General features: G+C 33.7%; 2 protein-coding genes and 1 long non-coding RNA gene across 4 annotated transcripts; 2 read left to right on the forward strand and 1 right to left on the reverse strand.

The window, feature by feature from the left end:
* The first annotated feature begins 57 nt into the window (after window positions 1–57).
* On the forward strand, window positions 58–12,386 carry LOC149740647 (inhibitor of nuclear factor kappa-B kinase subunit beta-like). 2 transcript variants are annotated; one of them, XM_089872420.1, is made up of 16 exons: window positions 58–770; window positions 1,436–1,570; window positions 1,985–2,097; window positions 2,567–2,705; window positions 3,132–3,321; window positions 3,682–3,857; window positions 5,367–5,564; window positions 6,001–6,105; window positions 6,485–6,641; window positions 7,114–7,212; window positions 7,729–7,921; window positions 8,189–8,283; window positions 8,679–8,775; window positions 9,264–9,411; window positions 9,763–9,884; window positions 10,493–12,386. In XM_089872420.1, exons 1-16 carry the CDS (start codon window positions 585–587, stop codon window positions 10,794–10,796), a joined length of 2,457 nt encoding a protein of 818 aa, XP_089728546.1. In that variant the 5' UTR covers window positions 58–584; the 3' UTR covers window positions 10,797–12,386. The 2 variants fall into 2 exon arrangements, with proteins under 2 accessions (XP_089728546.1, XP_089728547.1); XM_089872421.1 differs by lacking the exon at window positions 9,264–9,411 and having other exon boundaries at window positions 10,493–10,649.
* Window positions 12,201–14,539, reverse strand: LOC149740648 (calmodulin-like protein 4). Its single transcript, XM_089872473.1, has 6 exons — window positions 14,404–14,539; window positions 14,310–14,340; window positions 13,809–13,949; window positions 13,373–13,470; window positions 13,053–13,143; window positions 12,201–12,720 (listed from the first exon to the last, which is right to left on the reverse strand). Exons 1-6 carry the CDS (start codon window positions 14,404–14,406, stop codon window positions 12,620–12,622), a joined length of 465 nt encoding a protein of 154 aa, XP_089728599.1. The 5' UTR covers window positions 14,407–14,539; the 3' UTR covers window positions 12,201–12,619.
* Window positions 14,540–14,801: 262 nt separating this feature from the next.
* On the forward strand, window positions 14,802–17,757 carry LOC149740649 (uncharacterized). Its single transcript, XR_016384410.1, has 2 exons — window positions 14,802–16,914; window positions 17,445–17,757. It is a non-coding gene; the product is annotated as an uncharacterized LOC149740649 (long non-coding RNA).
* The last annotated feature ends 386 nt before the right edge of the window (window positions 17,758–18,143 follow it).

Below are 18,143 nucleotides of genomic sequence, written 5' to 3' on the forward strand. Positions count from 1 at the left end.
GAAAGTACCAGATTCCTTGAAAGTGACGTCATTTTGAGGGTAGAGGAACTTGCTGGAGAAAATGTTTGGGAACATAGAACATGTGTTGGGTTACGGTGCTAGTGAAGAATCCTCTTCCTACGTTACATGTAGATTCCTAACTACTAAACCATGTAACCTGAAATCCCCTATTACCCCTAACTACCAACCTCTAACTCTTTTACCACAGGCCTTATCTGTAACGTACCGGAGGGTTCTTTACTATAGTGCCAATTATTTTGGTTTTAATTTGTAAGGAAAGAGAAGCGTGTTTGGTTATTACGCCTGTCTGTTATTTTCAAACCTCTGTTTATGTAGTTAGTTACCTTTTACTATGTCAGTGGTATGTTGACGTTGTGTTTAGACTTAGTTGACAACTGGACATAACATGATGCAAACATGTGTTATTGCATGTGTAGCTGTCCAAAATAGCCTCTAAAATTAACAATTCTATGTAATTATCACCTTTTTTTGACACAGCAACACCGAATGTTTTAAACCTAGTTTTAAAATTTAAAACTTAAGTTTTCTTTGTGTGACATCACAATACACTGTGTGTTGCTAAAATGTTGGCGACACGTCCCCCACAAAGACAACCCATGCAATGTGGAGAGTGGACGCTAATAAAGATCCTTGGTTCCGGGGGTTTTGGGCAAGTCTCGCTGTGGAAGAACAAGCAAGATGTTAAACTAGCAGTCAAGCAATGCAAGAATCAACTGAGTAGACAAAATGAAAGAAGATGGAGAAAGGAGGTAAGAACAGTGATGTCTGTGTTTGGTTTTTAAATAAAAACTGTATGTGATGGTTTGTGGATAGAGTGTATGCTTATATAACATCAAGGTAATGGTAATGAGTTCAAGGCCTGTTACTTTTACAATTGTAAGTGTCCAGGCAAGATCAAGACACCTTACATCAACTACTCCAACAAATAGCAGTTACATACGTTACATAAGTTACATACGTGTAAGTGACCACGAGGTCTGTACATTCATTCAAAATGCAAAGTATGAAATTGTGTGGATTCCCAAGTTTTAATAAGCATATCCTCCTTTTCCCAAAAAAGTCAGTTTGTTCCATATTAAATAGTAAATATTCATCTATAATACACTGTTTGAATCTGACTGCAAATATGTAAGCTTACATTTACATCAGAGGTTTCATATACCTTATGTTCAGCTTATGTTATGGGTCAACTACGGTTTATCTTACATTAATTACTTGCTAATGAATGAATCTCTAATAAGATATTATGGAATTTTCATCATCAATACCTCTCCTATCCTCATCAACCCAATGTTTGATGATCGCATGGGGTGACGACCTGTTAGAATGGGGGTTGCTGGGATAAGGAACAACCTACTCTCGTTATGTGGCAACAGCTGTTTAAATTGTATGCATTAACTTTCTGTTGAAATAGGTTGAAATGATGCAAAGACTAAACCACCCCAGTATTGTTAACTTTGTGGAAGTACCGGTGGAGATACAAAACGCATATGTTGATCATTATGTGGCACTTGGTATGGAGTATTGTGAGGCAGGAGATCTAAGGAAGGTAATTTATGTGCCAGTATGTTGTGCTTGTATCAGGGTCCATTCTACTTTACATGGGTGGACTTTACCCTTATTAATAGCACCCATGGTAAATTCATACACTTAATGCTCACTGTCAATAATAGTAGTGTATTTTTGTACACCAGGCACCGATGGTGTATTCATATACCTCACTCATGCTCACTGTTGAGTTATTACAAAGGTATCATGTTATACACCAGACAAACATGGTGTATCATACACCTCATGCTCACCGTCAAGTTATAACATGGGTCTCATTTTATATACCAGACAAACATGATGTTTACACCTCAATGCTTATGCTTATTGTTGAGTTATATGATGTGTGTGTCTTAAAGCAAACACACATGGATATTCATACACCTCATGTTTACTAATAGTTTATATATTTTAGTTCCTGACTCAGCCGGAAAACTGTTGTGGATTGCCAGAGTTTCAAGTTCGAAATATTCTACAAGACATCGGGTCGGCAATCGAACATTTGCATGAGAGACAACTTGTACACAGGTTGGTGTATTTCACTTTTTAGACTTTCCTCCTCACCTAATCATCCATATAATGGCAGGGCAAGATTATGTTTTTCACTTCAATTTTGTAAGATATAAAGTGTTGGCATTGTGCTGTATTTAAATTTGTTTATATGTATAGCATTTTCCAACCCTATTTTCCCAAATGAGTTGTAGGCCAACTCTGCCTAAATCTCAGGTCACATAATGTGCCACGCTGTAGGACCTTACCCAGATAGAATAGAATATTTTATAGCAATAAAGTACTATTGCCTGCAAACTTGCTAAAATTGAGTTGGCAACTTGGAAACCAATTAAACGGTTTCTGTTAAATTTCAAGAGTTGTGCCACCTGAGATAAGACTTGCAACGGACAAAATGTAGTTAATTATATTCACCATAATTGCATGTAATTCTTACAATATAAAAGATTTCTATGTTTTGCATTAATTTTTTTTCTTAAAATTTTAGAGATTTGAAGCCTGAGAATATTGTGATGAAAGAAAAAGAAAAAAACGTGTTTCAATTCAAGATAATTGATCTTGGATATGCAAAGGAAATTAATGAAAATAGCTTCGGGACAAGTTTTGTTGGAACTATGCATTATCTGGTAAGTTGTGTGGACAGTTTTCAAGGGTTATTTTATATGCACCCTGTTTTTATTATTTTTGAATTGTTGTTTGATTTGTTAAAAATGCAGTTTAACATTAATCAGTGTGACAATGAGGTATACTTTGGCTGTGCTTGTTTGTAAGGACATCTAACATTAGGAAAAAGGCTGTTTTAGCTTAGCTTGTTTGTATGGACACTTAATATAAGGAAAAAAGCTGTTTTATACTTACTAATGTGTAAAAATATTTCATGTCCCCCTGTTTCAAAGTTTGGGTAACTTGTAATTGATAAACTTATTCAGGGTGACTTGTCATTGATAAACTTGGGGTAACTTGTAATTATAAAAGTTGGGTAAAAGTTGAAGTTGGGGTAACTTGTCATTGATACCCCTATGGACCAGGCGAGTAACTATTACATCATCCAGGCCCCCGAGTTCTATGGTGCTAACCCACTTTGCTACACTGCTACTGTGGATTTCTGGAGCTTCGGGTTGCTGGTTTATGAATGTATTACTGGTAGAAGACCTTTCTATCCTTCCCTGGAGCTTGCACAAGTTCTAAATGACTTAAAGGAAAAGAAAAGATACGAACACATTTGTACTGTAGAAACCCAAGGTATGAAGTTAAATGAGTGATAATTGGTTAATGTTTTTCTGGCGCCGTGATTCAGTGGTTACTTATAAAAAATATATACTTTGGCTAGGTTTGTTTTTATAAAAACATAACAACATGGAAAAGTGATTTTAGGACTTTAAGTCAAGCATATGTTATTACTTCTGCTAACAGGCATAATGTAAATATTTTCCAATGGCTTAACTGTTACCAGAAACCAAATCAGCTGTTAAAAAATAATAAACATATAGTGTCAACCATGTTTCAAAAGTTTGAATGAAAAATCACGCCAGGCATCCAACTTAACCCCTGCTGTACATCCATAGTCTATCTTTATCATTTGATCATCTTCTCTCCTCCCAGGATCAACCCATGTATACTCGAGCACGATCCCTCAACCCCACTCCCTGAATCCGATCTTTGCAAAGAAGATTGAGAGCTGGCTCCAACAGATGTTGCAACTTGATCCTCAGCAAAGAGGGGGAGGGGTGGGGAACAATGAATGGTTTAAGACGGTGGAAAGAATCCTTAGGGAAAAGGTAAAGATGCTGTGCTGGTCCTAATTAAAAAAAATGTATATATAATTATTTTGTCTAAAAATCTCACTTCCCTCCAAATTTGGGTAATTTTCCAAATTTAGTAAAAAAATTGTTGTTTGTTTTTAATACTGCTATATTAAAACTTTATTAAATTAGCCAAAAAAATCGTGTGAAAAAAGCTCCACTGATAAATCTTCCCAATCTGGCTGTTGTTGAAATGGGTGTGGCTGGTACAAGCCAATCAAATACAATGTCATGTTCCTCATTTTAGAAACCAATCGAATAAAAGCAAAACATGAACACACAAAGGGTACAGCTATACCATATCAAAAATGTATTTTGTCTACAAAGATTTTTTTGGAATTCTCTTTACCATGATACTAGTAATAGAAGTTAGGCTAGTAAATAATATTACATTAAAACTTTGTATGTTGCTGTCACACATGTATTAATTTAGTCAAACAGTCCATTATACCTTACTAACGGTTGGAAAGACATGTCATGCCTGGTTGATCTTGATAAATAATCATCTTATTTACTTAGTGAAAGCACTTGTATGGAAAGCATGTAGTGCTTGCTAAGTATTTGTGGTTTTTGTGCTCATAATAAATATAATTCTATATTAAAAATATATATTAAGTCTACTACCAAATGGGACGAGAAAATAGAATGAAAATGTGTCCCATCTTCTCCCACTATAATACATCTATGTTTTATTCGGGATATTAGGAAATTAAAGCCAGTATGTTTTTCCGTCCTAGTTACCTTCAAATGTCATGTATCGTATAATACACAGTAGTTTGCGGTGTTGAATTGCGATATCATAGTTGACATTGTGGTTAATAATATTTGCTCGTCACGATTACTAGAAATAAAGTTGTTTGGTTGAGTTTCTGCTGCTTGTTTTGCCCCTTTCTCATAAATTGCAGCATATTCTGTTTGTGTATCGCCTGAGTAGGCCATTACTAGCAATACATGAGTGTTTGGGTAAATATCTCCGACAGTTATAAATTATAATCTTGGATAGTTATAGTAATTATATTGTTAATATTTGTCCAGGTGTGCTGGCTTCTTATGTTACCACAGCATGCAAAATGTATCAATTTTTCTTACTATATTGCCTGACTTATTTGGACTTTTATCATTAACTTCCAGTTTCTGCATTATGCAGAACCAATATGTTCACAACTATAGAGAATGTGATAAAAACACCTTTTTTACAGTGCTATCGTCATAATTCAACAGTAATTACTCTTCCTTTAAGTCTAAATTCACACATTTTTGTTCAGCAGTGTCAAAACAAAAAGTACAACAAGTGTGGACCATTAAACTGTAATGCAACTGTAAATGCACTTATTTAATAGTTGTTGCCCGTTGCCCCAAGCGTTACGCCTATGTTCACATCATCCATTACACCCCACTTAATGCAGTTCCTCCTATAATATGTTATATTATGACCAAAAACCAGTTATCCTACTTTGTTTAATTATTATTACACACTTGATACAGTGCATCCACGTATACAACACACAAAACAACTCTGTCTTCACGATCCCTGTTTTGGATGAGAGGATGAGCATTGCTAAGATGCAGGAAGCGATCATGAGAGCAACCAACATCCCAATCCCATCCCAGATCCTCCTCCTTAAGGACGGGAAGAAACCGGACGTTCGTTACTCCGCTGTTAATGAATGCTGGAAGAAACCGGTACGTAAAGTGTGGCTCGACAATAAGCATGAGGTGTACGGATATACCATGTGTGTTTGCTGTATAAGAAGCCACCCATGTTATAACGTGATAGTGAGCATGATGTCTGATGTGTATAAATACACCATGTGTGTCTGGTGTATAAGAAGACATCTATGTTATAACTTGACAGTAAGCATGAGGTGTACGGATATTCCATGTGTCTCTGGTGTATAAGAAGACACCCATGTTATAGCTTGACAGTGAGCATGAGGTGTATAAATACACCATGTGTGTTTGCTGGTACGACAAAATGCAAGAAAAATTTTAGAAACACATGTATGATTGGCAGAGCATAAGATATAGAAATGCCTATAATATCATCAGTCCAATGCAATGTTTTTTGTATCTAAATTTGATCATCTTCTATTAACAATACAACATTACATTGATACAGGACCATCATGAATGGTTAATATTCTTGTTCTCATGCAATGGAACCTACCAAAGATATCAATGTGCGCTACCTAAAGAAATAGGAACTCTTATCATTGAACCAAGGGTAAGTAGGTTTAGCAGGAATATATATTGCGTCTGAAATGGCAACTTATTTAATGTCTTATGTCTCTTGTTAAAATAAAATCAAATTTGAATAAGAGGTTTTATTTGAATAAAAATCTAATGATGCCATTTTAGGTGAAAGATCTGTACCATTTTTTGAACTACTTTTAACGATTGTAGTTTTGCTGCTAATTTCTTTCTCAATTTGAATTAATCTAAAATTTGTTACTGTATTCAAAGAGATAAACAAGACTTTTTTAGAATTTTCCTTTTTTTCCCTATGTATGTTACAAGTTACTATGTTTATACCTTTGTGGGTGGTTTTTTTTTTCTTCTTTTTTATGTATGGATAATATATAATTCAACACATTACCACACAGACCCCACTACGAAACCCCCCTCAACGTAGAGTTTTAAGCATCGCAACAAATTGTGTCCGTCGAGAAGCTTTGGTCTGTCGCAGGTCTATTGCTGCATTGGCCACTTTATCTGAAAGCATAGAAAGACATACTAACTACTATGAACAGCAGTTAAAGTGTAAGTTTACATGGAGTTTAGTTTGCTTGTTTTCCCCTTGTTTTATTTGCTTGTTTTTCCATTTTTTTTCCTTTTATATATATAAATATATATATATTTTATATTTCTGCATATATATATTTTATATATATAAAGTTATTTTAATTTGCTTGTTTTTATTTTTTCCTACAACTATAGTTTAAATAAATTTGGAGCTGAACTATATGTGTCACGTTTATTATTTTAACAAAAGCAAGGGTAAAATTGTTTTAAAAATATCTAAGTCACCAAACATAGCTTATTGGTTAAATGTGTAGTTCTCTGCTTCTTTGCATAGACACTTATCAGGGAAAAGTTAATTTCATTGTAAATTTATCACTCTTGTTCCAAAAGTTTGATTGACAGGTCACCGAGGCACCCTTACAACCTTACACCTCTGGACTCAATGTTTTAAAATACAATAATCAAAAAGTAACCAAATCCATATTTTTAGCATTCTCGGACGCTTTCAACATGTTTCGAGGAAAAGTTGATTTCTTTAAATTTTCGATTGAAAAAGATTTATCCAACTGTATTGAAACAGACATATGTGGTAAGTTCTCTGTACAAATAAACGTAATATTGCTAAGTATATAAAACGCACTTTTGTTCGTAAGGGTGTAAATTTAATGTGTATGTTTTTAAATGAGCAAAGTTGATTGTACTAAAAGATCCCATACATAGCTTCTACATTAGATCATCAAATATAACTTAGTGTGTATACTACATTATATATAACTTACTGCGTATAGTAACATACATGGTAACTCGTAAGCTGGCACGAGGTGTTAAACCCGTGTGATAATGACTGTTGTTTTCCGGCCACGCGAGGATAAAGTAAGTTACATTCATTCATTCATTCATTCATTATATCTTGCTGGTGGTTGGGTGCTTGGTCTGTAACTGAAGGATACCGGGTTCAATGCTCGATACTGATACCAATATTGGTGTAGGTGTCTTTAAGAAAGTCACTTAATGGACATTGCTTTAACTCGGTGGTCACTTATAGGTTTTAGCACACCTGGTCTTTTTAAGTATTTTTTCTCAAGTTTTCCTTTAAATTTTCCAGACAACAACGAATTGCTTAACCAAAGACAAGGTAGTTGGTACGACCAGTTGAATTTAGTTAATCGTCATAGGGAGCAAACATGTCCGACCATCCATAATATGTTGCAAAACTGTGCCGAGCCCTATCGTATTCGGGAACATATCAAAATATCGAAAGAAATTGTTGCAGTAACTACGAAGAAATGCGATGACTGGTAAGTTGGTTTATAAACAAACAGTTTCTATTCCGCTGTATGTTTATAACATTATATATGAAGGTGAGGCCCTTTAGTGTGATAAACCTTAGGGCCTGATTCTTTGGCTAAAATTGACCTATTACCCCTACACCCATGGTGCTATAACTCATTAGTGGCCACTACTGCATAAGACCCATATTATAATGTTATGTTGGCATGTGTTATGAATGAAATAGCTCTGTAATAAAATTTTTAACCAACAAGTAACAAATTATTTACTTTCAGGGAGAATGAAGCAAAGAAAAAATACAGTTTGATTAAAAATGAAATCCGGAAAATAGAGGCAGATATAAGGACTAATCATGAAACAGATGTGAATGGTAAATACATGGTAGTGTGCATGTACAGGGATAAGGTCCACAACCTTAGAACAAATTAAAATTCTTCCCCAAAAACAGGCAATTTTTTAAGAAAAAAAATTAACTGTTTACGCAAAAACATTGATCTTACAATTTAAAAAGGAGGGGGGATAAATAAGTAATGGGATACCTCCAGCTTCAATCCCAATGCTATGTCTTACCACAGGATCCTTATCATATAGAACAATATTTACCTCTTAGTAAAGTTTAATGCTACTAAATATACATACGCCTTCTATATTATCAACAACAAAGTAACATAGGTGTATGAAACAGAACACCTGTGTTATATCGACTGTTGTTTTTCGGCCACGCGAGGATAAAGCAAGTTACATTCAATTATTCATTGATTACAGCACTTCAACATACAATGAGAGACTTAGTCATGAACTTTATTCCGAAAACCCTTGAAGAACTCACCACGCAGCTTGCCAAGATAATGCAATGCACTAAGTATGTTGTGTCTATTTGAGTTTGTATTCTTATATTATATTTGTCCAGCGCCAAAGCAAACCCCCCCCCAAAAAAAAATCACCCTGGCACGAGGTATATCAACCTCCATGTTATAATGACTGTCGTTTTTCAGCCACGCCTAGGTAAAGTGAGTTACAATACCATTTTTTCGTTTTACTATTATTACAACATTCGTTAAAGAAAACTGCGGGTAAAAGTGCGGGAAAGAGTGTCGTTTAAAATGCTTGGTTGTTGCACCTATTCAAGCAGATTATCCTGTTGTCTTTGCACCATTGGACCAGAGATTTAGATTTAAGCAAGAGTTACCCTATTACCTCAAAGAGTTATCCTATTTCCCAAAAAGCTTTCCTAGAAATCTGTACATACTATATGTGTCTAGTGTCCATAAATATAGCATGTCTGTCTCACAAATCAGACATATTATTTAAATACTAGTAAAAGTTAGTAATCTTCCCATAAATCACCAGAATATTGGTGGAATGGCATGAATGGATTAATGAAAAACTTCCACAAATTGGATCAAGTTTACAAAACCTTGGTATTCAAAGCAAGGATTTAATGGACCACCAAGCTAGACGACAAACTGAAATATTCGAAAGCATGTCGCAAATACAGGTGTTTAAAAAATTCTGCATTCCTTAATGTTGGATATAAGCACCAAGTGCTCCTATGCCCAGCGCAGTGGCACACTGGTTGGCTTGCCTCTATACCAGAGTTTGGCTCCTACCGCTGTGGGTGTATTTGTATCTTTGGGCAAGACACTTAACATCATTTGCTTTATTTCAGTATTCTCTCATTTGTCTAAATTGTGGCCAAACATTAAAAATATCAAAATTAATCAGCCACAAATTTACATTCTTGGTAACTTGTAAGCAGGCAAAAAAAAGTGTGGAACAGAACACACGTGTTATACCAACTATCATTTTTTTGTCACGCAAAGATAAATAAGTTACATTTTTTTCCCAGACTGAGGTTCGTCTTGATAACGAAACAGTTCAACAACAAATACAAGATGCTGAGGAACAGGTTGGTCGTGAGAGTGAAGGAAGACAACAAACTCAGCAGGAGATGGGAAACCATGTGTCCAGGTTAGTGGGATGGTTAGTGGTTATATTGGTTTTTCAATGTGGTAGACATAAAAACATACCAAAACTAAAAATAAATAAAATAAAAAAATATGTCAACAAATAAAAAATGTGAACAGTTTTAGACATGGAAACATACCAAATGATAAAAAGATTGTGTCAAAAATTAAAATTATAAACTGTTATTGTTTAGTTTAAAAGTAAAAACATGAACGGTTTTATAAATAGAAACATACCAAACAATAAAAGATTTAAAAAAGTGAAAAGATTGTGTCAAAAAATGAAAGTATGAACTGTTATTCTTTAGTTCAAAAGTAAAAATATAAACTTTTTAAAATATATCCTGGTAAATATTCTATTGCTGTTAGCATAATGTTATTGTACTGTCGGTCTTCTGATATTCTGTTTTATTTGGGATAATACATAAGTGCCCATTTATGAGATATTTTTAAAATGTTTTAAGGATAAGAGAATGAGGATGCCATTTAGGCGAAATACATATATCTTTTATTAAACAATTGGTTGGATTTTTGTCTGTTCTGTTTTCATAGCACTAGATTCAGTTCAAAGAAATGAGTTTTAACAAATATTAACTTTTAATTTGTATGTAGATTAAAAGAGATGATAGAGGGAGTTACTTCTGATGACGTTATTAAGCAATTGAAAGACTTAAACGATGTATTCTCGTCAATATGTGAGGGAAATAACACGACAGAAAACAATATTGTTTCCCATTTCTTACCAACTGTGACAACTCTGCCAAATATTTCACCGACTCCAGTTGAACAAAATTCTGAACCAAGTTTTAACCATCAAGACATCACGCACGATTTAATGAATCTTAACTTAAACAATAATAATGATACAGATAATAGGAATACTGATATCAATGGAAGTAGTGTAGAGGTTAGTTGAAAGTTTCTTTTATAATTGCCTTTTTCTTTTATTCCCTCAAATGCTGTCATGCTCTCTCACAGTGGTAATGGTGGTAAGAGATGTAATGTCATATTGGTCTTTTTTTGGTAAGAGATGTAAAACTATCTCATATTGGGCCTACAATGAAGAGTTTAAGTCTTTAAGAGATGTAGAAACAATCTCATAACAAGAGTTGTAGATCAGCATACATTGTAATAAGGCTGGTTTCCTAAAACCTGGAATTTTAATAGGTTAATTGAGATAAGAGCAATTAAATTTGCAAATCTTTATCCCAACCTTCTGTAAATTGGACCTTGTTTAACTAGATAGAAAAATGGTGGATAAAATTACTTGTGTTATCTTTTTTTGAAATCTTCTCCATAAGTAATTGTGACACAAAACTTTTATTATTACCTCCTAACAATTTATCTTAACATTAAAAAAAAAGTATTTTTTAAGTTTAAAATTTTATGACCGGTCAGGCAGTCACAATGTAAACTTTTCATCAGTTAAACTTTTATTTTTAATGAAACCACTAAGGATTGTTGTGTAATTCCATTTTTTTCTTTCAAAATCACTTTCTAATGTAGTTTTAATGCTTTTAGCTGATAGTTTTGTTTCCTAATTATCTGTAGGATTTTGTTTTGCTTTGTCTTACTTGCACCATACCTGGTCCACTTCAAATATTTATTTAAACCCAGAGGTGTTTCTGCTCCTAATCCGTTAATTACAAACATAACAGCCCATATATGTAATTGTCTCTTGCCGTTTTCATATTTTTACTTCACTTAAGGTGGTTTTAGTTCTAAACCAAAATGCATGAAAATAAAGGCAGTTGTTTCATATATATATATATATGGACTGTTATGTTTTTGTATTAAAACTGACCAGAAAATTTGTGTTTTATGCACCAAGTAGACCAGTGCTCTTCAACCGGTGTGCACGGTGCACCCTAGGGTGCACCAAAATATGCCAGGGGTGCACCAGTGCAAAAAGGTATACAAGGGTGCATCACAAACTTCAACAATTTTCAGCAATATTTTTTCATTTTAAACTTTTTTAACAAATTTAGCCACTTTCCTACAATTTTTTATATGAATTCTATATCTTGCATCACTGGGAATTGTGAAACTTCATTAGTTTTACGTTAAAGCAATCAGGGGTGCATGAGTTCGACGCAACAACTTTAGGGGTTCACCAACCCATAAAAGGTTGAAGAGCACTGAAGTAGACACTAACTTCAAAAGCATTGCTGTATATATATATTGGCTGATGCTTTAACAGTAATTTTCCTAAATCATTCCGCAAAATACTATGTGTCATCCAAGCATTTCTTTCACATTTTGTTATATATGCTGAACTGTTTCGCTGTGTGCTATTTTATCTAATTATGACGTAACTATGTTTTATAGTTTGCACTGTTGTAATGGACAATTAATTGCGTAGCACCAAAATAATAATTAAAAAGGTAAAGTATTATTTTTGTATAAAAATAAAATTATTTGACAATGAACCACAACAATGCACTTTGTGATGTAACACTTGGCGTATGATTACAAAAAAGCGAAATTAAAAAAATTATGTTCTGTAGCACTGTAGCAGGAGTGACCAAACAAAACCCCAAATTTTATATTTTATACAAAAAAAAGCAAATGCAAAGAGCCATGCACATATACACTAAATGAGATAACAACTGAGAAATCTATACGTAGAAATTAAATTTACTTTTTACCCTAATATGGCTTGAGATACAGTATAGTCACCCCTGTTTTATATGATAATGATGATATAAATATTCTGTTTGATGTAACAAAATATCCAAATTAATAATCATCTGGTATTGGTTGCATAATCATATGCACAAACTCCCGATAATTGATGGAATCTTTCTTCTGAATATTTGCTGCTCTAAACATTTGATCAACTGCAACATAAAGGAGGTAAGCATTTCAGTGTTTCACAATATTTTTAGCAGTGTTTCCTAAGTTTCAAAATAATTTTTGGAATGTTTCCTACATTTTAAACAAGTTTATCTTTTATTGTTGCAGTCAATTTTTCTTGTATAACACAGTCCACGACACACACTATTTTTTTATTATTATTTCATGGTTCTCCTTATACATACAAAGACAATTCTTGTTTAAAACATCCATAAAAAATATCCTAAGAGTTTTTTATTCTTAACTTGTGTGAAACAATTTTTCCTGTACATGTGCCTTTACAATAACATTCTGATTTGCATCATGAATATTTTACCTTCACGTGAGCTGAGTTTTTCACCAGTATTCATGAGGATATAACGAAGTCTTGATTTGGGGATTTTCCCTCGATGTTCAAGGCTGGTTAACTGTAAGTATCCAATAATTTATGACATCATAATCACTGTTACATGATAACATAAAATTTGTCTCTTAAAATACAGTAACGAAGATCTGATTAATTAGAACAACAAAAAATTAGCGCTAAAACAACAGTCCGTAAAACAGGCTGTGGGGTGGGTGAAAAATACTTGAGTAAAGTTGTAAATAAAATGATAATAATAAAGTATAAATAAATAGAAATAATATTAAACTTACCTGCATTGCAGCAGATATTTCATCTGCAACATTTTCATTTGGTGTTTGCCTATGCATAACAGTGAGGAATTGGGAAAAATCCATATATTCATTTGGTTCTGAGATTAAGAAAATACAGAATTCATTTCATTGAGCTGTACGTATTTTTTGTTTTACAGCATTTTTTTCAATGTGATAATTTGTTACACCATCAAGTATAAATATATGAATAATGAAAATGTATATAATATTAATAATATCAGTGACAGTGAAATATAGAGATCAGGTTAAAGTCCTACGTTCCTCCCAATTTTATTAAACTAAACTAAATTTAATCATTTTGCCTTCTACAATTTTAAAAATTAAAATTTCATCATATAGATACAAGATACTTATAGCCAATACATACAACCCCTATAATTCAGGGTTTGAACCCCACACAGTATTATTTGATTACTTTTCTGTAAATAAGCGAGGTGTTTCTTCACTTCACCCTGAGTTGGGCATGCTCCTAGTTTTCTCATCACAGTGATCAACTGACTGCACATAATCCTCCCATTTTGTTTTTCATCATGAAGATTAAAACAATCTCGATATTCTAATAGTAAAGCATTTGTTATAATGGCAATATATAAAATATAAAATAATCCATCACAAAGTAATTTGAAAGCTTGCATGCATGAAACAGAACACTCGTATTATAACTACTGTCGTTTTGACGTTTTCTGGATACGCGAGGATAAAGCAAGTTACATTCATTCATTCCTCACAGCACTTCAACATACAATGATACTTGGTCATGAACTTTTAGGGGTTATAGTGGTTAATAAATAACGCAGGGGTAGGATAATACATGAATATTAATATTATGGTAGATAAAGTCTAAAGATGTATGGAACATGTTTTTTGTTGTAAAAAACGCTACTTATTTTGCTGGGGGTAATTTCAACCTACAAACCTGCAATTTGATGCTCTTGTAAGTAGCGAGCCTGAAAGATAAGATTGTTTTGGCGTAAATATGTTTCGTACACTTTAAAAACACAAAATCTTACCATTTTAACAAAGTTTGTAGAAAGTTGCTTCTATTCAAAATATTAGAGGGAGTAGTAATGGTTACGTGACACAGTGACATGTGAACGTAGACAACGAATACAATAAGATCTTACAAACGCTATTCATGTTTTAGATTTTAGATTTTTAGGCATAGATTGTTAAAATTGTAAATTCTGTACAGTTTTCTGCTCTTACAAATTGCTAGTATGATTTCTTTCCAAATGAACCTCAAATCCACTACCTCGTAGTTACAAATCCAAAGCTGAAACCACCTACCAAAGCAACGCAGGATAGGATTGAATATTGTTTCCGTTTGGACTGTTACGTGTACAAAGTAAATTCGAGGACTGTTACGTACGTGGACTGTTACGTGTACAAAGTAAATTCGAGAGGTATTACAGTACTGTAGGGCATGATTGATACCGTTAGCACATAGTATTCCATATTTTCTAATCGTGTTTTTTTTAACATGGCTTTTAAAGATGTGGGGAAACGGATATATAATTCTGAACAAATTGTTTGTTTACTATCTAATGGCACGAGCATAGTTTAATAATGTTGTATTATTAAACTATGGCACGAGAAAAGAGAAGGAAAACATGCCCCATCTTACTCCACGTACCTTACTTTAACTAGAAGTTAGTTAAACGTGGTTCCAAAAAAAACAAATTAAAAACTAATAAACGAAGTACTGTTGTCGCTAAATATTTTGTTTTTGTACGAATTTTACTTGGTCTGTATTGAAAAGCAAATTTGGTAGGCTATGTGGACACAACTATGTAGTCATATTCATAGCATGGGGTGACTAACGATGTTTACAGTGTCTATACTCTAGTCTCATTCACGTTGGTCTAATCTACTCAATACCACAGATATAAAAAAAGAGTTCTTTTTACTTAGAGGGGAACTCCCTTTCAAAATACACTAGTTTCGTCTTTTAGCGTCTCGTGACGTATAACGTCATTGTTAGGTAATAATTGATGGAAGTAAGAGCGTCCTTTATTGTTCACGCCTTTAGTCAGCTAGAGTAAGCAGTTCCAGGTTAATATCTGCAGTAATCCTTTACTTAGAATATTTAACAACATTTAAAGCTTTATGGTAGTAAGGGTTTCGAGATATAGTGTTTGAGATGCAATACAGTTAATTAATTGTTTGTTTTGCAGATTTGTTTTGACAATACACTGTTACAGTTTTGGAAACATTGTATCTTGAACTGCATTCAGTTTCGAAGCAACAGATCTTCCAAAAAACTTCATACAGAAAAATCAATTGAATTGGAAAAAATATTGTGGTGATCAAGACTTGTTTCGGTTGGTAGAATCCAAATGCGCAGTCGAATATGAATGAAAGAATGAATGATATTGTTTTGTTTCTTCCGTCACGGTCACGAAGACATATTATTAAAGAATTAGAATGGTAAAGCAGAACTTACTGCACTCAAGAAATGCCGCTTCTGAAATCAATACTATCCATCCGTAAATGATAGCAATTATGGAAGTTTTTTGCTGTACAGTTATTAGCCAATACATACAGTTAGCAAGAAATTTGAAAGGTTTTACCTAAATACAGTAAAAGTCATATGTAGCTTAATTGCTTGAAGAAGCTTGAATGGTAGCTTTATGTATATTGTAAGCGTTCCTCTTTAAATAGAATCTGAGCAAGTTAGACTTTATTTAATATTATTTATAGTGCTGTATATAGGCGTTATAGCGATATAATAGGAAGATACTATAGTTGCAGTGTTAAGGGGGTTTAGTTGACTTGAGAAAAGAATGAACAGAAATATTAAGAAACATGTTTTAGAACCAAGTGTAACTTTGCTGAAATTCCATTCGAAATATAAAAGTCATTTCTGATGAAATTTTTGCTAAGACTTCCATTATATCTACGTTTCCGCTGCAACACAGAATTTGGATAATTCTCTTTTAGCTCGAAAAATTAGCTCAAAATAAATCGTTGGCTCTGGACTACTGATCTGTAATTTCACGCTGAACGCCTTGGACATTAAAAAAATACACCAATATGATATATGTTACTATACTGGACTCCCTGCTGGTCTGGCTTTGCGTATTAGCATCTGAGACCCTAAAATGTGGATTGTATTTTGTCGTACATCTCATCTGGAATGTTATGAATGGACGTTTGCAAGGATGAAAACTTAGTAGACGTTTGCAAGCTTTTTTAGTTTGGAAACTGACATAAATTATGTGGACATACACTGGACTAAATAGAACTTTGTAAGGACTAGGAACATTCTGAATTAAATGAAATTATGGAAATTGAAGATAAAGTCTACCCTAATTATAGAATACAAAGTTATGGGATCTAATAGAAAAATAATCTTCAATTGTGTCTATATTGCGATTTCTTATCCATTCCCCAGATTACAAGAAACACACCGCACTCACATCGGAGTCGCAACTTCCATCTTCACCAGAAATGGCGCAAGAGGGCAATGACGTCACGATGCATAAGTACCAACGTAAAGTTTTCTGTGATGGTTTATCCCCGTAAGTACATTGTAGTTCGATTGTAGTGCACGTGTACAACCAAATAAGCGGTTGTATGTTTTTATTCCATTGCCTTTTAAAATGCTGTTGTCGGGTGTATATCCAACTTTTATTCGTCTCTAACGCTTAATTGCTGTCATTTAGTCAAACTTAGATCTTTAAAAAAGCCCAAGAAACGTATATATGCGTTTTTTTAATGATTTGCTTGCATATAGAGTGGAAAAAGATAGAACACCTTTTCATTATATTTCCTCATCCCATTTGGTAGTAAACAAAAACAATCAATCAATCAAAAAGTATAAAACCATATTTTACGACTCTCATAGACCGCTGCTAATTGTTAAAAACGCGATCAGAATTATATGTGATCTAAAGGTATCCCATCTTTTCCCACAGAGAATTAGTTGTAAGCCATGTATAACGTTCGTTAATGAAACTTCGGTGAATAAATGAATGTTACGTATTTATTTTCGCCTTACGTTTGCTTAAATAAGTTAGCAAATATTTAACATGTATTATTGTACATGCAGGCGCCTCACAAACAACAATTGTTTTATCTACGTTGGCCTCATCAACGCTGTATTGGGATATCAAGTAACGCCCTTTACACCCGCCTCCGAAATGATGAACAGTATACCACCGAAACCCTTGGAGGGGGAAATGCGTTAAAGCGGGCTTCCAGGTTTAGGTTCTTTTGCAGCCGACTCTGTCTATGCTGCAATTGATCTCGTTCCTGGGTTACAAAAAAAACGAGAACCTGGGTGCTGGGCATTTCCTTGACGTGGAACCCAGGCTTTAAACCAAACATGCCCGACAGAACGAATAAAACCGATTGATTTTTTACGAGTCTGCAGTTAGAATACATAAAAGTCACTTAGGGCAGATATTCATCTTCCTTATAACTATTCATGTACGTCAAACCATAAATAATACCTATATATGTCTAACTACGCGCAAACCATGGTCTGGCATATGGACTTCGGAGCTAACCAAGAGAAAGTTATAATTAACAGAAATTTAAAGCTTTTTACGGAAGAAAAAGTTTAATATGAAACAGTATATATAAGAGCACACACATTATTTGAGATTTGTTTACGTTTTAATTGTTAGTTATTCATCAGTAGGAAGATTTTAAATCGGTCAACCAAGGAAATTCCCCAGAAATTCGATTATTTTCATCAGATTAACAAGAAAAAAATATAGCTATCCGCCAGGTGTCGCTACATACA

This window comes from Ciona robusta, chromosome 2 (genome assembly GCF_009617815.1).
Source record: "Ciona robusta chromosome 2, ASM961781v2".
Taxonomy (NCBI): domain Eukaryota; kingdom Metazoa; phylum Chordata; class Ascidiacea; order Phlebobranchia; family Cionidae; genus Ciona; species Ciona robusta.